Genomic DNA, 21,956 nt, shown 5'->3' on the forward strand with positions numbered 1-21,956 from the left:
CTACAGGTGCTGGGCCTGGCTGTGGAGGGTCCCAAGATGGACGTGACCTAGCTCTGCCCTTGAGGAGAGCTGGCCCAGCTGCCTAGAGCTCCCTGCTGCTTCCGTTCCCAAATGAAACATGCATTTTTTTTTTTTTTTGCTTTCCCGCCTTGGGGGTGGGACGCACTGCCGCTTACCCCTTGGCCTCCCTGGCTTCCAGCACCTTCCATCCTGGCTGCCCAGGGGCCCCCACCTGCGCCTCCCCCACCTTCCCCTCTGCCCACTCCCGCCGAAGGCTGCGGCTCCCCGGCCCTCCGCGCTGCCATGAGCCCTGCACCTCGCAGGGCTGAAGTCCAAAGTTCAGTCCCTGCGCTAAGCACACGGATAAATATGAACCTTGGAGAATTTCCCCGGCTCCAATGTAAACAGAGCAGGCAGGGGCCCTGATTCACTGGCTGCTGGGCCAGGGTTGGGGGTTGGGGGTGCCCACAGGGCTTGGCTCGTGGGGTTCGGGGGGACAGTGGCCGCGAGGAGCCTGGCCTGCGTCGGCCCGCGCGGCGCGGGAGGCGGCCGGCCTGGTGGCCCCGGGCCGCGTGGCCCGCGGTGGCGCAGCCATGGTCTCTAAGCTGAGCCAGCTGCAGACGGAGCTCCTGGCCGCGCTGCTCGAGTCGGGCCTGAGCAAGGAGGCGCTGCTGCGGGCGCTGGAGGAGCAGGGGCCCTACCTGCTGGCCAACGACGGCCCGCTGGACAAGGGCGAGCCGGGCGGCGGCCGCGGGGAGCTGGCCGAGCTGCCCAACGGGCTCGGGGAGGCTCGGGGCTCCGAGGACGAGACGGACGACGATGGGGACGACTTCATGCCACCCATCCTCAAAGAGCTGGAGAACCTCAGCCCCGAGGAGGCGGCCCACCAGAAAGCGGTGGTGGAGACCCTTCTGCAGTAAGACCCCGTCCCCGTCCCCAGCCCCCGGAAGGGCCCGGCGCCGCCTCTGTGTCCACAGTCCCCTGGACTGGTGGAGCGGTGGCCTTTAGCGGAGCCGTCGGGAAGGGGCACGGGGCCCACGAGAGCCCCGGGAGGGGTCCTTCCTTGCCTGGGGGTTGGCGTCCCCCTGGCCCGACCTGCCCTCCTGCAGAGCATGGGTTTCCGAGCCTGGCCTCAGCCCAGCCCTTGGGACGGGAGACGTGGCCCTGTCCCCTGCCACGGGCCGGCAGGAGAACCCACAGTCCGAAGGCCTGGGGAACCAGGGGCTGGCTGGCGGAAGGTTCTAGCCACCACGACCATTTGCACCCGCAGACCCTAACTTGTACACCAAGTCCCCGGGCTGTGGGCTCCCCAGCCCAGAAAGCGCTCCTGGCGGGGACAGGGGCCAAGGCTGGGGCTTGGGGGGCTTCTCTGGCCAGCTGGGTACCCAGGTGTTCAGTTGGGGAAGCCCCGGTCTTTCTTACCTGAGGCAGGAGGAACCCCCCGGGGTGGGAGTTGCTCCCCTTTCGTGGGCAGCCACAGGCGCCCCATGTCGCCAGCAGGTGCCATTAGAGGCCTCTCTGTTGCGCCCCCTCCGCCAGCCGGCTCCCCATCTCCTGGAGAACTGGGTGGGTCCCGAGCTCGATGCCTCCCCTCTCCTCAGCAGTGCTGACCTGGTTACTAATTACCCACACGCTTTATTATTTCTCTTTTGTTTTATAAATTTATAAATGGCAAAAGGCTCTGATAAGGCCTGTGATCATTAACTTGTAGGGATAGGTGGCCTGGAGAGGCCTGGGCCAACCCACCTCCCACCCAGTGGGGGTGGGGGATGGGGGTGTGGGGGTGAGGGAAGGGTCGCCTGGGGTCTGCGGGGGCCACCCCTCCCCAAAGGCTCCATGACCCCCATCCTAACAGCTGCCTGCTCACAGAGGGCTACTGCCCGCAGGGCGCTGTGCTAAGGTTTCACGGTGTCATTTCCCTTCATGTTGAGATGAACCCTACGAAGCAGCTGCTGATCATTCTGCTTTACAAATGGGGAAACTGAGGCTTACAGTGGGGAAGGGGCTTGGCTAAGGTCACACCAGCTGTTTGTGCTCTCCATTGCTACAACTGGGGGCCGGGGCCAGCTAGGGGTGGCTGAGAGCCACCCCCCCCAGGCTCTCCGCAGGGGGCCATCCCTTTTCTGTCCAAGGTCCTGATCCCAGCATGGGGCGGGGGAGGGCTGGTGGGTCCCAGCCTTCCCAGAGGCCTCAGGGAGCCTCCTGAGGGCCCGTTCTGGGGGCAGGGGAGCAGCCAGGGCCCCCTGGCTTGGCAGGGAGAGTAGGGCAAAGGGCTGCAGGGCCGCAGGGGAGGGGCAAAGAGTCAGGCCTCCGGGACCCAGGGCGAGGGCAAGCGGACGGGGTGGGGCCCAGCCTGACATGCCCAGGGCCCCAGATGGGACTGGGGGCTCTGGGGTGAGGGTGCGGGGCAGGGGGTGCCAAGGGCTTTTCTTACCTGGCAGGGTGGGGTCTCTTGGTTGGCAGCCCCTTTGGCGGGGTGGCAGGGTGGGGGAGCTGGATCCGCAGGCTTGGAGGGGGATGCGGAGGTCAAAGTACTCCCTGGGGACCAGCAGAGACCTGGAGGCTGAGGGAGAGACAGGAGACGGGGAGGGAGAGACAGGAGATGGGGAGGGAGGGAGAGAGATGGGGAGAGACGCCCCGCAGACCCAGGAGCAGAGGGGTCGGGAGGGTGGGGGGCTGGGACCCAGCTGGCGGAAGGGGCCGGGGAGAGAGTGAGGCGCCCCAAGCTGTGAGCGGGCTGGAGTGCTTCGCTCCTGCCTGGATTGGGTTTTCTTTAATGCTAACAGCATGCTATTTACTTTCCATTTAAATTTGAGATGTTGCTATAAATTATCAACCAGCTCCTTGTTCCTGCAGAGTTTATAACTAACTACCTGGGTTACTTATTGTTCAGGGAACAAAAGGGACCTGAAAACGCCCTGAGGGAAAAAAAGTGGGGCCTCTAGCCTCAGGGTCTGGGGGCAAGGAGCCTGGGGGAGAAAGGCGGGGGACCCCCGATGGAGGCCAAGGCCATGGGGGAGGTTGAGGCTGGAGGGGCAAAGGAAGCTTTCTCTGGAGAGGACAGTGTCTGGGAAGAGGCTGGGGTGGGTCCCGGGTCCCAGGCCCCACTGGGGTGCCCCGTGTTTGGGGCCACAGCAGGATCCTGAGCTCTTGCCTCAAATCTCCACCCTTAGTTCACTGTGTGACCTTGGGTGAATGTCTTCCTCTCCTTCTGCCTCAGTTTCCCTACCTGGACAAGGAATAAAATCAGTTGCCCTTCTTCCACCCCACCAACTTCCCTGACCTCACGCTGACTTTGCTATCTCTTGACGCACCGAGCAGACTCCCACCACAGGGCCTTTGCACATGCTGCAAAGCCTCTTCCCAGATCTTCCCAGGGCCGATTTCTTCTGCTTCAGTTCCCTGATGGCCTTCTCCAAGGTGGGCCCCACCCCTAGTCACGCGTCCTTCTACTACTTTCATTTACCTTTTCCTGTCCCTTGTCATTACTTTTATCTTATTCATCTGTTTGTTTTCTATCTCCTGCCATAAAAGTAGAAGCTCTTCAAGGCCTGCGTCCTGCCTTGCCTTACTCGACACTTGTCCCCCCCCCCATCCAGCCCAGGGCAGACACACAGCAGGAATGAACAAGCAACTCTCATTCTCTGGGGCTCTGAGGATACCTGCTGTCCCTTGGCCAGGACCCAGCAGACTGAGGCCCGGGGAGGAACTGGGACCCAGGGCTCCTTCCTGGATGTCCTCCCAGGTACTCTCTGTCCCCAAATAGCTCAAACCCTAGCCTTGAAGCTCTCAGGTCTTCCCAATCAGGTGGCACCAGGGCACTGAGACCCAGGAGGACAGCAGCCAAGTAGGACAAAGGGTCTGTCACCCCTGCCTGAAGCCAGCCTGCCTGCTTCCGAAACCCAGCTCTGCCCCTTTCTAGCTCAGGAAGGAGATTTCATTTTTCTGAGCCTCAGTTTCCCCTGCAAGGCAGAGATGGTAACACCCACATGATACTTTTGGCACGCACACATAGGAAGTGCAAAGCTGACTTTGCTATCTGTATTAGTAGTGGTCCCATTTTACAGATGAGCAAATTAGTAGTGGTCCCATTTTACAGATGAGCAAATTAAGGCTCAGAGAGGCAGTGACTTACCCAAGGTAACTCTTCCACCGTTCTGTAGTAAGGCCAGGACTTGAACCTCAGTCCTCCTACCCCACACTCTGCACAGCGACCTTGAGGGGCAACCTTTACCTCCTGCCTTCCCCTCCCTGGTTGCTCTTGCTGTTCAACTTGACCAACTCACTTCCACGCAGTGTTTCCGAGCTCATGAAATGCACTAAACTCATTTTTCCTCCTTACGATCTCTGGAGTATGAAATATCATCAGTCCCATTTTACAGGTGAGGAAACTGAGGCACACGGAGGTTAAGCAACTACCCAAGGCCAGTTGGACAGTGCGTGGCATAGCTGGGATTCAGACTCGGATCTAAAGCCCCCCCCCCAGAGAAGTCAGCTCCCCCTCCAGATGAGTGGCGCTTCCAGCTGGCCACCCCGTTCCACAACCTGGGATATCCCGAAACCCTGGGCGCCAGAGAATGGAGGCCCAAGGCCTTGGCTGTCTGATCGCCCCTGCAATGGGGAGGAATGGGGAGGAGGGAGACGTGGGCGGACCTTCACCCACCCTGGGCTCTGCCGTGGGTCCAGGAGTCCCCATGACTATGTTGTTCACGATGACGGTGATGACACTATTGCTCCATTTATTGAGCACTTGCTATGTGCCAGGCCCTGCTCTAAGTACTCCCCCCTCTTTGAAGCTCCTTCAACTTCCCCAACAGCAGAGTGACGTGGGTGTGGATCTACCCCCCGCCACAGGGCAGCTGCAGATCACAAAAGACGACACGGGGCTAAGTCACAGGTGTGGGATTTGAACCCGGGTTGGTTGACTCCCAAAGCCGTTAGAAACTCCCAAAGTAGGAGACGCCTGGAGATTCGGTCTCTTAGTTCTGAGTTGGGAGAGTTGGGGCAGCTGTCCTGGCAAAAGGCAGGTCCGTAGACACTGAGAGTGTGTGTGACACCCAGACAGACGGACACAGTGAGTGAGAGAGGGAGATTCAGTGGGTTCTAGAAAAAAGTGGCACAGGCACCTTCCCCTCCAAAAGGGAAAGCCAGCCCCTCTCAGCTGTCTCCCGACTAGCATTTTAAATTCACTTTTTTTGTCGTGCCCAACTCTACCAGGAATTGTTTAAAAACGGAGAGTTCACACGAGCTTGCCTTAACCCGTTTGCTGTCCATTTTCACGTTCAAATTCCTGCCCGTTTCTGTGTGCTGCACGCGCACGTGCAAAGGGTGGCTGGCCTTTGTTTTATTTTCAAGTTCACTTTAAACTTGACCTGGGGGTGGGGAGAACTGGGGAGGAAGGGGGGCAAGGGGGAGAGGCAGGGAATCAGGTGGGTAGCGGCAGATGCCAGATCTTCAGCTTGAGCCCAGGAGGGGCCCTGTCCAGAGGAAGGCTGACCGTTCTCCGGGGGAGAGAGGAGGGTGATGGCCGCAGGTGGGGGAGGGCAGGCCAGCGGGCAGCCCAGGTCTGGGATCAGATAAACATGTTTGCCGCTGAAGCACAAGGCTGGACTTTGTACTGCCCTGCCCTGCCCTGCCTTGCCCTCCCAACCCTGCCTTGCAGCCAGGGAAGTGAGGACAGTGGAGAAGAGTGAATCCAAGGAACTCCTGAGAGCAGGTGGAGAAAGAGAGCCAGGGAGAGGTCCTTTCCGAGTCTCAGTTTTCTCATCTGTGAAATGGGCACACAAGTAGTACCTACTTCCCCGGGGATATCGTAAGATCTGAATGGCCAGCACTCAGCACAGCTCCTGGCTTCCAGCGAAGCCTCGAGAAACAGGAACGCTCGGGTCTTTACTCAGATGGGACTTTGCCATCTCTGGTGCTGACGGGTTTCACTTTATCTGGCCCTACCTTCTTTGCACCCCCGCCATTCCATGCACTGATAAAAGGGGAGGGGGTCAGAGGGCCCGGGCTGATGGAGGGCGCTGTGCCCTCCCATCGGAGAAGGGGGCTGCCGGGGTGGGGCGTGGAGGGGCAAAGCAGGGCTGGTTCTCTGGGGAAGGCAGCGTGGGTGGGCTTCAGAGTGCAGGGGGCTGATCTGAGCCGTTTGCGATTCCATTTTAAATGTTATATAAGCATATATAGTATATTATATCACATGTCACATACTTTAAAAGGGACACAAGGACAACAGAGCAAGCTGTGCCCTTCGCCCTACCCCCAGCAGCCCATGCCCCTCGGGAGGCGACCCGCGTCGCCAGTCCCTGTTTTCAGATTTAATGTTTTTCTTTTTCCAGTAGGTCTCCCTCAACCATCCATCCATCCACCCACCTACATATCCATCTACCCTAATGCCCATCTATCCATCCATCTACCCTCCCATCCATCTATCCACCCACCTACATATCCATCCACCCACCTCCATATCCATTTACCCTAATGCCCATCTATCCATCTGTCCATCAATCCATCTACCCATCCATCCATCCACCTATATATCCATCCACCCTAATGCCCATCTATCCATCTATCTGTCCATCCATCTATCCACCCATCCATCCACCCACCTCCACATCCATCCACCCTAATGCCCATCTATCTATCCAGCCCCCTACCATCCATCCATCAGTCCACCCACCCACCTACATATCCATCTACCCTATCATCCATCCATCCACATATCCACCCTACTGCCCATCTGTCCATCCACCCACCTACCTACCTACATATCCATCCACACTGCCATCTGTCCATCCATCCATCCACATATCCATCTCCCCTACTATCCATCCATGCGCTCATTCACTCCTTTATTCATCGATGGCATACTCTGCATCAGGCCCACTTTGGGTGCTGAGAATCTGACAGGTCCTGCACTCAAGGTGTTTGTGGTCTCTCACAGTGGATAAGACACAGGCACAAATAACATTTCCAGGTAGGATGAGGGGGGGAGCGTTAAAGGAGGCGCAGAGGTGGGGACTCTCCCTATCTGGCTTGCGCAGCTTCTTGGGGGAATCTGCCTGTGTCCAGATTTCCAAACCTTCACCTGTTCCCATGCCTGGCCACGGGCCTATGGCCACATGTCTCTCGCGTGTTTGTGTCTACAAGCCCCTGCCCCCACATCCCTGTGTCTCTGTCCCTGCATCCTGGCATGGATGGCCACACCTCCCTGTGTGACAGTCCGGGTACAGGAGGCCCCTGGGCTCCATAACTGCTTTAAGCCACAACCCCCACCCCCAGGGCTGACAAGCGTTCTGACGCCCAGGACCCCAGCCCCACCTACAGGGGGACACCCGGGCAACCCCGTCCTCATCGGTGCCTCCCCCCAGGGAGGACCCGTGGCGCGTGGCGAAAATGGTCAAGTCCTACCTGCAGCAGCACAACATCCCCCAGCGGGAGGTGGTCGACACCACCGGCCTCAACCAGTCCCACCTGTCCCAGCACCTCAACAAGGGCACCCCCATGAAGACGCAGAAGCGCGCCGCCCTGTACACCTGGTACGTCCGCAAGCAGCGAGAGGTGGCCCAGCGTAAGTAACCACCCCGCCCACGTCCCCCCGGCGGGCTCCAGGACTCTCCCCAAGTCCTAGGTGGGGCTGGAAGCTTCCCCGGCCCCACTATACAGACACAGCGGGGAGGAAGTCACGGGGTTCAACCACGCTGGTTTCCTATTCTGTACCAGGCAGTCTTGGGGGGCAGTGGGGCTGGTCTCGGGCAACCGAAGACGGGGGAAGCTCTGGGGCAGGAGGGTGCACTGGGTCCCTGGCTTCACAAGAGCTCACTGGTAAGTGCAAAAGCAGGAGAAAAGGTCATTGCGATCCAGTGAGACACGTATCATAATGTGATAACAGCAATAGCGACAACCATAATAGCTCGTGTTTGTCAGGCGTTCGTCTGCTCAGTGCAGAGTATGCACCAAGTATTTCAGCGTGTGGCGCTGACTGCAGAGGAGGGAATGATCTATTCTTCCACAGGGAGGCAGAGCGATCAGGAAGGCTCACCCCGGAAGCGTAACCTTTAGACTAGGTTTTAAGTTTTTTTTTTTTTTTTTTTTTTTCGAGACAGAGTCTCACTTTGTTGCCAGGGCTAGAGTGAGTGCCATGGCATCAGCCTAGCTCACAGCAACCTCAAACTCCTGGGCTCAAGCAATCCTCCTGCCTCAGCCTCCCGAGTAGCTGGGACTACAGGCATGCACCACCATGCCCAGCTAATTTTTTCTATATATATTAGTTGGCCAATTAATTTCTTTCTATTTATAGTAGAGACGGGGTCTCGCTCTTGCTCAGGCTGGTTTTGAACTCCTGACCTCGGGCAATCTGCCCGCCTCGGCCTCCCAGAGTGCTAGGATTACAGGAGTGAGCCACCGGGCCTGGCCTAGACTGGGTTTTAAAGCGTGAGTTGACTTTTGACTCACTGAGATGCAGGGAAGGGTGTTTCAGCAGAAGGAACAGCATGAGTCAAGGCCCAAAGGTGAGGGGGATGCTCAGGGACTCTTCCACCACGAACCCAGGAAGACCTGGGAACCCTGTCCCTCAGGAAATGGTGGCTTTCCTCATCCAGGCTTCATACCCACCAAATCCTAAGTGGACTGCCACCCTCTTGTAAAATGTTTTTTGAATCTTTAAAAATTAATTATCTAAGGCCGGGCGCGGTGGCTCACGCCTGTAATCCTAGCACTTTGGGAGGCTGAGGCGGGCGGATTGCTCAAGGTCAGGAGTTCGAAACCAGCCTGAGCAAGACCCCGTCTCTACCAAAAATAGAAATAAATTAATTGACCAACTAAAAATATATATACAAAAAATTAGCCGGGAATGGTGGCGCATGCCTGTAGTCCCAGCTACTCGGGAGGCTGAGGCAGTAGGATCGCTGAGCCCCGGAGATTGAGGTTGCTGTGAGCCAGGCTGATGCCACGGCACTCACTCTAGCCTGGGCAACAAAGTGAGACTCTGTCTCAAAAAAAAAAAAAAAAAAAAAAAAAAAAAAAAAAAAATTAATTATCCAGGTTTTTGAAAAAAGCAATACATACTTGGTTAAAAAAAGGAAGAAAAAAAGTTTACAATAAAAACTAGGTGTTGGCCGGGCGCGGTGGCTCACGCCTGTAATCCTAGCACTCTGGGAGGCCGAGGCGGGCGGATCACTAAAGGTCAGGAGTTTGAAACCAGCCTGAGCAAGAGCGGAGACCCCGTCTCTACTAAAAAATAGAAATAAATTAATTGGCCCACTAAAAAAAAACCAATTAAATTAGGTGTTCTTTCCCTAAAGCAGCCACTGGTATTCCCAGTCTCCTTTGTAACTTTCCAGAGATATTTTATGCATATACTAGCTATAGATATGTTGTTTTCCTTTCTAGTTAATGGGAACATACGATATACATACTATTTGGCACCTTGCTTTTTCCCTCTTAGCAATAAATTCTGCACATCTTTTCACATCAGCACTGAGAGATTGATTGATCTCATTCTTTTTAAGGCTGCTGTCTATTGTTGCAAGCACTATTATTTATGTAACTGGCCGCTTACTGAAGGACTTTTAGGGATTTTCCAATATACTAAATACAACCAACTGCAAAGAACATCTGTGTGTGTGTGTGTCTATATATATAAGTTCATGTTCACATGTGTGTTTGTAGAATAAATTCCTAGAAGTAGAATGCTGGGTCAGACTGTAGATAGTTTAAAAACTTTGCTGGATACCGCCATAGTTCCCTTAAAAGAGGTTGTACCAATGTACACTTCCAACAGTCAAAATCACTGCTGAAAAAATATATATATATTATATTAGACATCTGTAATCCTTATGCTACACCTAGCTCTTATCCTAATTGTCTCTACTGTACCATAATATGCACTTGGAAAAACAGTACAAAACAGCACATCTTTGTATTATTTTAATTGGTATGAAAAGAAACCATAAAGAGTTATTTTAAAATCTGCTAGAACTAGGTTTAACATTGGAGAGAAATTGCATGTCTTCTCCCAAAACCATCACTGGAAGAAATTTTCCCATATTAAACAAAATGCATGTTGTAAGTCTAGCAGTTAAAAATGAAATCAAGGATTTCAGCCCAGAGCTGAGAAAAACGAAGCAAACTGTGACTCAAATGCCTTCCCCTGAGGATTTTTAATTTTAAAGGAGAAACTGGAGAACTTGAGAGACAAGAACATTCAAGATAGGAGACCCTTTCGGGAACAGGGACAGAACCCCAATTTAAACTGATCTAAGCAAAAAGGAATTTATTGGCTCATGGAGGTCAGGAGTCCATGCCTGCTTCAGGCATGGCTAGATCCAGGGGCTCAAATAATGTTCACATAGGCCGGGCGAGGTGGCTCATGCCTATAATCCTAGCTCTCTGGGAGGTTGAGGCGGGAGGATTGCTTAAGGTCAGGAGTTCGAGACCAGCCTGAGCAAGAGTGAGATCCCGTCTCTACTAAAAATAGAAAGAAATTGGCCAACTAAAAATATATAGAAAAAATTAGCCGGGCATGGTGGCACATGCCTGTAGTCCCAGCTACTCGGGAGGCTGAGTCAGCAGGATCGCGTGAGCCCAGGAGTTTGAGGTTGCTGTGAGCTAGGCTGATGCCACTGCACTCTAGCCTGGGCAACATAGTGAGACTCTGTCTCAAAAATAAATAAATAACGTCCACATGGCATTTCTTGGCTCTGTTTTATGCTGGTTTCATTCTCAGGCAGGCTCCCCCCATACAGGCGGAGGTGGGTCCTGGAAGCTCTAGATTGCCTTCCTACCAAGCTCAGCAACCACAGAGGGAAAAGAGCTCCTCCTTTCAACTACCTCCAGTTGAATGATTCTTTTAATTTTCAATAATGTAAACTTTTAAATCTAACATACTTTTAAATTTAACGTACAAAATGTACACAAATTCTAAGCATAGCTGTTCAATGAATTTTCACAAAGTGAACCCACCGATGTAACTACCAACCATATAGAAAATGGAATATTGCCAGCTCCCAGAAGCCCCCGATCCTCTTAGAGATAAGAGTAATCTCTGAGGCCGGGCGCTGTGGCTCACGCCTGTAATCCTAGCTCTTGGGAGGCCGAGGCGGGCGGATTGCTCAAGGTCAGGAGTTCAAAACCAGCCTGAGCAAGAGCGAGACCCCGTCTCTACTATAAATAGAAAGAAATTAATTGGCCAACTGATATATATAGAAAAAATTAGCCGGGCATGGTGGCGCATGCCTGTAGTCCCAGCTACTCGGGAGGCTGAGGCAGGAGGATGGCTTGAGCCCAGGAGTTTGAGGTTGCTGTGAGCTAGGCTGATGCCACGGCACTCACTCTAGCCTGGGCAACAAAGCGAGACTCTGTCTCAAAAAAAAAAAAAAAAAAAAAAAAAAAAAGAGTAATCTCTGATCTTGACTTCTACCATAATAGGCTAAGCGTGGCTGATTTTGAAGTTTGTATAAATTAAGTCATACGATACAATGGCTTCTTTCTCTTCGCGTTATGTTTGTGAGATCCATGCATGTGGTTCCATGTCATTGTACATTGGCTATTCTCACGACTGTGTGTGAACATTCCATTGTGTGAATACAGTATATTTATTCTTTCTTCTTTGATAGACATTTGGATTATTTCTGATGTTTTGCTAATGTCAACAGCGCTGCTAGTGACATTTCAGTATGTGTCTTTTGCTGAATGTGTATTACATTTCTACTGGGTATGGAATTGCTAAGTCAAAGAGCATACTTAAGTCCAGCTTTAGTAGATACTGCTGAATAGTTACCATTTTGTAACCCAACCTGCAGTGTTTAAGCATTCTAAGTGCTCTTGGAATCTTTGCGATACTTGATAATGTCACTTTCTCTTTTTGCTCGTGGTTGGTGTGCAGTGGTATTGTACAGTGGTTTTAACGTTCATTTCCTTGATAACTTGTATATTGTGTCTTCTCATTATTGGACATTTGGAGATCTTTAGGAAGCACCCATTCTTAAAAGGTTGTCTGCTTTTTGCTTATAAAATTTTAAGATTTTTAAAAAATATATGCCTTGACCATATGTTCTTTTTCAAATATATATATTGCAAAAATATTCTCCCACTCTGTGGCTTCCTTTATACTCTCTAAAGGGTGCTTTTTTTTTTTTTTTTTTTTTAAGACACAGTCTCACTGGGCTTAAGTGATCCTCCGAGATCAGCCGCCCAAGTAGCTAGGACAACAGGCTCATGCCACCATGGAGGGCTAGTTTTTAAAAATTTTTGCAGAGATGGGAGTCTTGCTATGTTGCCCAGGTTTGTCTTAAATTCCTGGCCTCAAGTGCCTCCCGTCTCAGCCTCCCCAAAGTGCTAGAATTATAGGCGTGAGCCACTGTGCCTGACCTACATCATGTCTTTTGATGAGCAGAAGATCTTAAATTTTTCTTTTTCTTTTTTTTTTTGAGACAACTCTGTTGCCCAGGCTAGAATGCTGTGGCATCAGCCTAGCTCACAGCAACCTCAATCTCCTGGGCTCAGGAGATCCTTCTGCCTCAGCCTCCCGAGTAGCTGGGACTACAGGCATGTGCCACCATGCCCGGCTAAATTTTTTCTATATATTTTTAGTTGGCCAATTAATTTCTTTCTATTTTTAGTAGAGATGGCGTCTCGCTCTTGCTCAGGCTGGTTTCGAACTCCTGACCTTGAGCAATCCGTCCGCCTCGGCCTCCCAGAGTGCTAGGATTACAGGTGTGAGCCACTGTGCCTGGCCAGTTTTCTTCTTATGGTTAGTGCTTTTTGTGTCCTGTTTAAGACATCTTTGTCTAACTCAAGGTCATAAATACTTTCTCCTATATATTCTCATAGCTTTATTTTACTTTCCATATTGAGAGCTACAATCTAGCTGGAACTGATGTTTAAGTGTAGTGTGACATGGAAAATCAGGATTCATTTTTTCTTTACAAGTTGTTTCCAACTTTATTATCCCTCTTAGCTTATAGATGGAGCTACTGGTGCTCAGAATTCATTTTTTTTTTTCCTCCTATGTAATTAACTACCCCCACCACATTCAAAGATGACCCATAAACCAATCACAATGGCCAGAGGGATGTGGTTTATTGTTTTTGGCCAGAGTATGGTCACCCCACCTCAACTAGATGGGCTGAGGAGCAGGAGGGAGGACCCTCAAGGGGAAATCAGGGTGCTGTTTCCCGAAGGCAGAGAAAAATGACACTATGCAGACAAAATCAGAATTCCTGCTACAGGAGAATTCTGAGAATGAATAGGTTTCACTTAATGACTGGAACATGATCAGAGCAGCAGCAGGTGTAAAAACCATGCCCAGATTATGAAAGGCAATGTGTGGTACAGTGGCTAAATGGAAGGTTCTAGAGCCAGCCTGGCTGGGTTCAAGGGCTGGCTCTGCCACTTGTCAGCTGTGTGAGCTCAGGTGAGTTGTTTGGCCTTCTTGTGACCCTGCTCCCCAGTGTAGATAATGGGGATAAAATAGTATCTACCTTGAGGGGCTGTCCTGAAGATGAAATTTGTAGACATGCCTGGTATACAGAAAGCAGAGTAGAAAAGCGTGCAGGGGTTGATTAGTGATGTCTGCCTTGGATGGAGGTTAAGAACATTGTGGCTCATGTGCTGTCTGTCTGTCCTTCTAGAGCTCCTCTGGTTCGGCACCTTGGGAATGGGAAAGTATCAGGGGCACAGTCAGGGGAACTGATGTAGGAAGGTGGGAGTGGCCGGTGCCACACTCACGGCTCTCTGTGCCCACAGAGTTCACCCACGCAGGGCAGGGTGGGCTGATCGAGGAGCCCACAGGTGATGAGCTGCCTACCAAGAAGGGGCGGAGGAACCGTTTCAAGTGGGGCCCGGCATCCCAGCAGATCCTGTTCCAGGCCTACGAGAGGCAGAAGAACCCCAGCAAGGAGGAGCGGGAGACGTTGGTGGAGGAATGCAACAGGTAGCACGGTTGGCAGGTGGCAGTGCTGGTCTGGTGTGGGCTGGAGCAAAGGTGGGGATGGGGGAGGTGACTCTGGGTCTTGAGGGAGGCTCCTTGGTCCTTGAGAGCTCCTGTGCTGGCTTGGTCTGGACCGGAGAGTTGAAAACACTCAACTGCTGGTCAGTGTCGTGAGCCTCACTCCACTCCTAGCAACCCCTACCCACCAAAGCAACCCCTTCGGTGGCTGCTCACCTGTGGCTATTTCGCTCACTTTATGAATGGAGAGCCTGAGGTCAGAGAGGCTCAGCCACTTGCCCAAGGTCACACAGCAGAACTGGCACCCAGATCTGCCAGCCTCAAACTCTCAGGGAGAACCCAACGTCTCAGCACCCTCCCCGCCACGCCCAGGACAGGGTTCCCCGGACCCTGCCTGGCCTGGAGGCTCACAGGTGGCCATTTCTGCAGGGCGGAGTGCATCCAGAGGGGGGTGTCGCCATCGCAGGCGCAGGGGCTGGGCTCCAACCTCGTCACGGAGGTGCGTGTGTACAACTGGTTTGCCAACCGGCGCAAAGAAGAGGCCTTTCGGCACAAGCTGGCCATGGACACGTACAGCGGGCCCCCACCGGGGCCAGGCCCGGGACCTGTGCTGCCTGCCCACAGCTCCCCTGGGCTGCCGCCACCAGCCCTCTCCCCCGGTAAGGTCCACGGTGAGTGCTTTGTGAGGAGAGGGGACATGCGGGTAGGTGGGAGGGTTGAGGACTGCCCCGGTGGTGGCAGCCACCCAAACCTCTTAGCACTTCAGTGTGGTTCCACTCCACTCTGCCTCTCACCACTAGACTCCATACACTCACTCCACTCCTCCTAATGCTACTCCACTACACCCAGCTACTCCACTCCTCCTAATGCTACTCCACTCCACCCAGCTACTCCACTCCTCCTAATGCTACTCCACTCCACCCAGCTACTCCACTCCTCCTAATGCTACTCCACTCCACCCAGCTACTCCACTCCTCCTAATGCTACTCCACTCCACCCAGCTACTCCACTCCTCCTAATGCTACTCCACTCCACCCAGCTACTCCACTCCTCCTAATGCTACTCCACTCCTCCTAATGCTACTCCACTCCACCCAGCTACTCCACTCCTCCTAATGCTACTCCACTCCACCCAGCTACTCCACTCCTCCTAATGCTACTCCACTCCACCCAGCTACTCCACTCCACCCAGCTACTCCACTCCTCCTAATGCTACTCCACTCCTCCTAATGCTACTCCACTCCACCCAGCTACTCCACTCCTCCTAATGCTACTCCACTCCACCCAGCTACTCCACTCCTCCTAATGCTACTCCACTCCTCCTAATGCTACTCCACTCCTCCTAATGCTACTCCACTCCACCCAGCTACTCCACTCCACCCAGCTACTCCACTCCACCCAGCTACTCCACTCCTCCTAATGCTACTCCACTCCACCCAGCTACTCCACTCTACTCCATCCACTTGACTCCTCATTCAACTCCATCTACTTTACTGCATGTCATTCCATTCCACTCTATTCACACTACTCCACCCATTCCATTCCATTGACCCCATTCATCCCACCTCTCTCTTCTCCATTCCATCCACTGCAAACTCTTCCACACCATTCCACCCACTTCACTCTACACCACCCCACTCGTTTTGCCCAATTGTTATTCCACTCCACTCCCATCACTCTGCTCAATTAAACCTAACTAGATTTGGGTTACTTCATTCATTTCAGATCATATCAATTCAATTGTGTTCAACTCCTTACAATCCAATTTAGTTCATTTAACTTTGGTACGGTTTAATCCAACCAATTCCCATTCAATCCATTCAGTTCAACTAAATGTAATTCAGTGAAATTCAGTTGATTTTGTATAGGTCAGTTCAACTGAAACAATTCGAGTTCACGCAGCTCAACTCAATCAAGCTCAATTCATTTCAAGTTCAACTCAACTAGATTCCATCCCATTCGGCGCAGTTTACTTCAGTGTAATCTCTTTGGGCTCAATTCAGCTCAGTGCAACTGTCTTTTATTGAGCACCTACTGCATGTCAGGCACGGTACCGGGCAGCGGGGGACATGGAGCTAATAAGCTGCCGCCGTAGCCTTCGAGGAGCTGGGAGCAGCCACCAGCCCAGGGCTTGGCAGGGGCCGGATGCTCAGGCAGGGTTTGCTGGCTGCATAAAGAAGGGTGAGACCACTGGCCTAAGGAAACAGGCACAGTTTAGAGTGATGAGGGCTACAGAGGCAGGCGAGGACAGGGAAGTGGGGTGCCGTGGCTGGACACTGCTCCCCCCTCCAGGCGTGCGCTACGGACAGCCTGCATCCAGTGAGTCGGCAGAGGTACCCTCGAGCAGTGGCGGTCCCTTGGTGACAGTGTCTGCAGCCCTGCACCAAGTGTCCCCAACAGGCCTGGAGCCCAGCCACAGCCTGCTGAGCACTGAAGCCAAGCTGGTGAGTGTCCCCTGCCTGGTGGGGGGACAACCCTTCCAACCCCATCTTTGCTTGGCAGGGAGACCCTGGAGCACCGTGGGGTCTCACCCCGACTCAGCGTGGCTTTCCCTGGCAGGTCTCGGCAACGGGGGGCCCCCTGCCCCCCGTGAGCACCCTGACAGCACTGCACAGCTTGGAGCAGACGTCCCCAGGCCTCAACCAGCAGCCCCAGAACCTCATCATGGCCTCGCTCCCCGGGGTCATGACCATTGGGCCTGGAGAGCCTGCCTCCCTGGGCCCCACGTTCACCAACACGGGCGCCTCCACCCTGGTCATCGGTACGCTGGGGACGGGTGGGCCACCCGGGTGGGGGCTCCCACAGACTCCAGGAGCTGGAAGAGCCACTGGGACTCCTTCACACAACACGTATTTACTGAGTGCCTGCTCTGGGCCAGGCACTGTGCCACCTCAGTGACATGAGAGTGAACCAAACAGACCAAACTCTCAGTGACCTACGTGGGGAGGCAGACAGTAAGCATGATCCACAAGTCATGTAGCATCCTAGAAGGTGGAAAGTATGGGCACAATAGAGCAGGGTAAGGCGGATTGATGTTTTCTAGGTTTTTGGTTTTATTTAAAAATTGTCTTAAAAGCCCAGAAAGTCCTTATTTGCAGGAACTATTAAGCAGAAGCTCAGGACATAAGATAGATCCAGAGCTGCTGGGAGAGGGGAGCAGAGAGCTAAGCCCCAGGGCCTTTGCACAACTTTGGAACACCAGGGCTCCAGGGAATCCAGTTTGACAACCCTTGATGTATTTGCTGCCCACCTCTCCCAGCAGCCCAGACAAGGACCTAAAAGGCTCGAAGGGAGTGACTTGGCAGGGCCACTTAAGTTAGTGGCAGGTCCTGATGCAGGGCTGTTTCCTGATCACCCCGTACCCTCCTCCAGCCTGTGGGCTCCGGAGAGAAGAAGGGTGGGACCCCGGGGGAGCGGTGGCGGTGGGAGGAGGCCAGGCTGACTCCCGCCCTTCCTGCTCCAGGCCTGGCCTCCACGCAGGCCCAGAGTGTGCCCGTCATCAACAGCATGGGCAGCAGCCTGACCACCCTGCAGCCCGTCCAGTTCTCCCAGCCGCTGCACCCTTCCTACCAGCAGCCACTCATGCCGCCCGTGCAGAGCCACGTGGCCCAGAGCCCCTTCATGGCCACCATGGCCCAGCTGCAGAGCCCCCACGGTGAGCGCCCCGCACCCCACGCTGGGAAGGTGCTGGGACTTGGCTGTCCATGGGCGCAGGGGCGTGTGCGTCCGGGACACGCGTGAGTGCCTCTGCGGCGGAGGGTGTCTGCGGGCCTGTGTGTTTCTGCGCACGGGCACAGCTGCGTGTGCGTGTGCCCGTTTGTGGGAGTACAGGTCACAGTCCTTTCTCCGAAACTCTCGGGGCCGTACCTATTTCAGAATTCACTATTTTCTCCAGATTTCAGAAAGGTCATTTGCCGGATATAACACATGTCACGTAACACTCCCAGCAGGGTTGGGGGCAGCCCCTGTGACCCAAGCGCTACTATTGCTGCAGCAAAAAATAGGGAGCCCACCAGGTCAGTGACAGATTCGCATGATCTCATGTCAGCTTCTGGCCGGGTTTTGCCACCAAGTGAGCTCTACTGCCAGCCTTACAAATCTCTTTTGGTTTCAGATCTTTTATGGAATTTGGGTTTGGGATAAGGGATTGCGGACCTATACACATTGAAAGTGTACACGTTTGTGCGTGTTTTGCTTTTTTATCAGAGTCACTGTGAACATATGTGGTTTCTGTGTGTGTGTGGTTTTTTTTTTTTTTTTTTGAGACAAGAGTTTTACTCTGTTGCCCGGGCTAGAGTGCTGTGGTGTCAGCCTAGCTCACAGCAACCTCAAACTCCTGGGCTCAAGTGAGCCTCCTGCCTCAGCCTCCCTAGTAGGTGGGACTACAGGAATGTGCCATCATACCCAGCTAATTTTTTCTATATATTTTTAGTTGGCCAATTAATTTCTTTCTATTTTTAGTAGAGACAGGTCTCACTCTTGCTCAGGCTGGTTTCGAATTGCTGACCTTGAGCGATCCTCCTGCCTTGGCCTCCCAGGGTGCTAGGATTACAAGCGTGAGCCACCGCACCCGGCTGGTTTATGTGTGTTTTGCTGGTGTCTGTGTGCCTCTTAGGGGGGTGCTGTATGTGAAACACTGGGTCGCGTCTTGGAGAGGTTGCTGCCCTCTGCCTTGCTCACTGACAGGGGCCACCTGCCTTCCTCCCGAGCTCCGTGCTTACTGCTATAGCACCTGTCCTGAGTACAGTAGCACGTGTGCTACCTACAGTGGCACCTGTGCCTCCCACTCCTCTCACATCTGTTGTCTCCAGGCGACAAGAGAGCTGGAGTTGGTTCCTGGCCTCCCCCAGGGTCCTCCCCCTCAATCCCAGCTGAGCAGGTCCCTGCAGTGGGGGAGAAGGTCTACCCCCCTCTCTGGAGCCCCCAGTTTTAGAACCAGCCCGGGATCCCCAACCACTGCCCCACGCCCCACTTCCCCCAGTTGGGAGGCCTCCAGGCAGGGGCCTGGGCCGGCACGCCTGCCATGTCTGTCTCCTCCCTGCCCCGCCAGCCCTCTACAGCCACAAGCCGGAGGTGGCCCAGTACACTCACACGGGCCTGCTTCCGCAGACCATGCTCATCACCGACACCACCAACCTGAGCGCCCTGGCCAGCCTCACGCCCACCAAGCAGGTAAGGCCCAGGCCTGTGGGTGCCCCCCGGGCCCCGCCCGAGAGTCCCCGCCATACCTGGGGGCTCAGGCGGCCGCTCTGCTCCCCTAGGTCTTCACCTCCGATACGGAGGCCTCCAGTGAGTCCGGGCTTCATACGCCGGCCTCCCAGGCCTCCACCCTCCACGTCCCCAGCCAGGACCCTGCTGGCATCCAGCACCTGCAGCCTGCTCACCGGCTTGGCGCCAGCCCCACGGGTGAGTGGCCCTGGCCCTTTCTTGTCCCTGTAGACGGGAGGGCACTCCCGCCTCCTAGGCACAGCCTGTGCGCCCAGAAGTGCCACATAGCACGACAACCGCAGGAAACCAGGCCATCCTAAAGGACCCCCTCACTGACTCGAGGCGTGAGATGAAGTCACGTGCAGAGGTGGCGCAGGGCGAGAACAGGGAGCACGAGGGCCAGGAGCGAGCCGTGGGTGTCGGCTGGGGCTCAGCTCAGCGCCTAACGTTCTTTCGAATTAGTTGCCAACATTTCCAAATCAGCTTTCCCATAGAAATCCAGATTTCTGGCTTTAGAAAATTGGAAGGACTCAAAATCCCACATAACAGCCCCCCACATCCCCTGGGTGGGACTCAGGTCTGGTCCAGCCACCCCCGGAGGCCCCGCGTTTGCACTCCACGCTACCAAGGTCTGGAGAATCAGGCTGCGGGTTCAGAGACTTCAGACAAGAACTCTGAGACTTCAGACAAGCTGCTCCCCCTCTGTAGGCCTCAGGTTCCTCGACCCAGCCCTGGTGGCTGTAGTGACAGCCACGGAGAGCACTTCATGTCCCAGCTCCACGCTTTGCCCCATGAGGCATGTACATCATCCCATTTTACAGATGAGTGAGATTTACCTTAAGGCACTGGCTCGAGCAGGCGGGGCTGGCGCGTCTGAAATCTGCAGGGCAGGCTGGAGCAGGCAGGGGCTGACGCCCCAGCCTTGGGGCAGAATTCCTTCCTCCCTGGGACGCTTCCATTTTCACTCTTAAGGCCTTCAATCTATTGGAGGAGGGCCACCTGCTTTGCCAGGGGAGCTTTACTCGCAGTCAACTGACTGCAGCTGTTAACCACGTCCGCAAAGCACCTCCACCGCAACGCCTCGATTGGCGTTCGGTTCAGCCTAGCCACTGTGACCTGTAGAACCAGCCGCCACCCATCTCACGGGGGCTTCTCCAAGCTTCCCACCAAAACGTCCTGAGCAGGCCACTCCCTGGGTGGCCCCAGAGCCTGGCTGGGAGGGTCCCCTTGCTAAGAACCGAGGTAGCGGTTTGACATTAGGGTTCCTGTTATCTGCTGTGATTCAGGAGGTGAGGCCTGAGTTCCCCTAGGACAAGCAGGGCTGGGGTCAGGGGACTTGGCAAGTGGCCAGCAGCCTCGTTTGCCTCTGCAGTGTCCTCCAGCAGCCTGGTGCTGTACCAGAGTTCCGATTCCAGCAACGGCCACAGCCACCTGCTGCCGTCCAACCACGGCGTCATCGAGACCTTCATCTCCACGCAGATGGCCTCTTCCTCCCAGTAACTATGGCAACCGCCTCCCAACGCCCGGGCCCTGGAGCCAGTGCCGCCTGCAGGACATCTGAGCCTGCCAAACTTCTGCTGCATGGGGCTACTGTTCCAGAGCCCCTGCTCTGAAGCATCAGGAAGGGACAGTCAGGGGTGCCCCAACCCAAGGCAGGCTGCTTCCGGCACACAGCGGTGGGGAGCACAGCCTGGCAGGACGTGGGAGGGACTGTCGCTGCTGCTTGGGATAAAACCTTGTTACCTGGAGCAGAAGGGGGCAGCCTTTGACTCAGGAACCCCAGCCTGACCCTGGGGAGAGTCCTGCGACCCCTGGGGCACCCTGGCAGCCACACTTCTCAGGACACAGGCCCGGGTGGCTGTGACTTGCTGAGCTCCAAGAGACCCGAGATTGGTGTGGCCTCGTTCTGCCACCTGTGTACCCACCAGGCCACTCCACCCTGCCCCAGTCCCTTCCCGCTGGTGACCCACATGCCCATTTGTACTTATCCTGTCACCCACGCGCACAGGCATTTCCCGAGTGGCCACTCTGTGCCAGCGTCGGGGCTCTGATGCCCAAGCCCTGGCGAGCTGACGCCCTCGGGGAGGCGCAGGGCTCTCCCGGCTCCCTCGTCCTCAGATCCCCTCCCTGGCCCCAGGACTTCGTTTTCCTGGACATTTTTGCGGGAGCCTCACGCCTTCTGACGCCAGCCTGGCCTCTCGCCTGTACCGGCAAGGCTGCCGCAGGGCCAGGACGCTGTCCTCGCTCCGGTGGGAGCCTTGTGACTCGTGCCGAAGCCGGGTCCTGCAGGTCCTTGCCTGGTTTATGGGAGAAGCCGCTGAGCTCAGAAGGCAGCCAGGGCCGAGCTGAGGGCCCTGAAGGCGAAGAGAGACGTGAGCCCCATGCAGAGAAGCCACACCTGCGTGGACCAGTTGGACGAGACTGAGGGCTGGGGTCCGGGCTGTTGGCAGCCACTCCGAGCAGTCTGAGGTCCTGAGTGCCACCGGGAAGAACAGAGCAGCTGTGTGACCCCAGGACCTCATCTCCTGGGGCCTGCTGCAGAGGACCTGGCCCTCGGTGGGCCGCTGCACCGGGAATGCGGAGAGGGGAGAACCAGCGCCCCCTACTGCTTGCAACCAGCAAAGGGCAAACCTGTACATTTATTTAACTTTTAGTAAAGTCCATAAGAAATGTACTGGAAACTTTGTAATTGTCCACAAAGCACCCCAATGGGGCCTGGGCAGCCAGGCTGGGAGGCTGAGGCAGGCCTGGGGCCTAGGGAGGGCAGCCGGGCTCCACCCACACGCCCACACACCCCATGTCCC

At 54.8% G+C, this 21,956-nt stretch overlaps 1 protein-coding gene across 2 annotated transcripts; it reads left to right on the forward strand.

Moving 5' to 3' along the window:
- Nucleotides 1-392: 392 nt before the first annotated feature.
- Nucleotides 393-21,826, forward strand: HNF1A (HNF1 homeobox A). Of its 2 annotated transcripts, none has more exons than XM_012756641.3 (10): nucleotides 393-916; nucleotides 7,368-7,567; nucleotides 13,744-13,930; nucleotides 14,375-14,616; nucleotides 16,237-16,388; nucleotides 16,504-16,705; nucleotides 17,408-17,599; nucleotides 18,995-19,116; nucleotides 19,206-19,350; nucleotides 20,525-21,826. In XM_012756641.3, the coding sequence occupies exons 1-10, from the start codon at nucleotides 594-596 to the stop codon at nucleotides 20,650-20,652; spliced, it is 1,893 nt and encodes a 630-aa protein (XP_012612095.2). In that variant the 5' UTR covers nucleotides 393-593; the 3' UTR covers nucleotides 20,653-21,826. The 2 variants fall into 2 exon arrangements, with proteins under 2 accessions (XP_012612095.2, XP_012612097.2); XM_012756643.3 differs by having other exon boundaries at nucleotides 519-916; nucleotides 14,375-14,604.
- The last annotated feature ends 130 nt before the right edge of the window (nucleotides 21,827-21,956 follow it).

The sequence above is a fragment of the Microcebus murinus genome, chromosome 22, assembly GCF_040939455.1.
Source record: "Microcebus murinus isolate Inina chromosome 22, M.murinus_Inina_mat1.0, whole genome shotgun sequence".
NCBI classification, from domain to species: Eukaryota; Metazoa; Chordata; class Mammalia; order Primates; family Cheirogaleidae; genus Microcebus; species Microcebus murinus.

Coding starts and splice junctions, on each gene's coding strand:
- HNF1A (XM_012756641.3), top strand. CDS start 594: ATGGTCTCTAAGCTGAGCCAGCTGCAGACGGAGCTCCTGGCCGCGCTG. Junction 917..7,367: donor GTGGTGGAGACCCTTCTGCA/GTAAGACCCCGT, acceptor GCCTCCCCCCAG/GGAGGACCCGTGGCGCGTGG. Junction 7,568..13,743: donor GCAGCGAGAGGTGGCCCAGC/GTAAGTAACCAC, acceptor CTGTGCCCACAG/AGTTCACCCACGCAGGGCAG.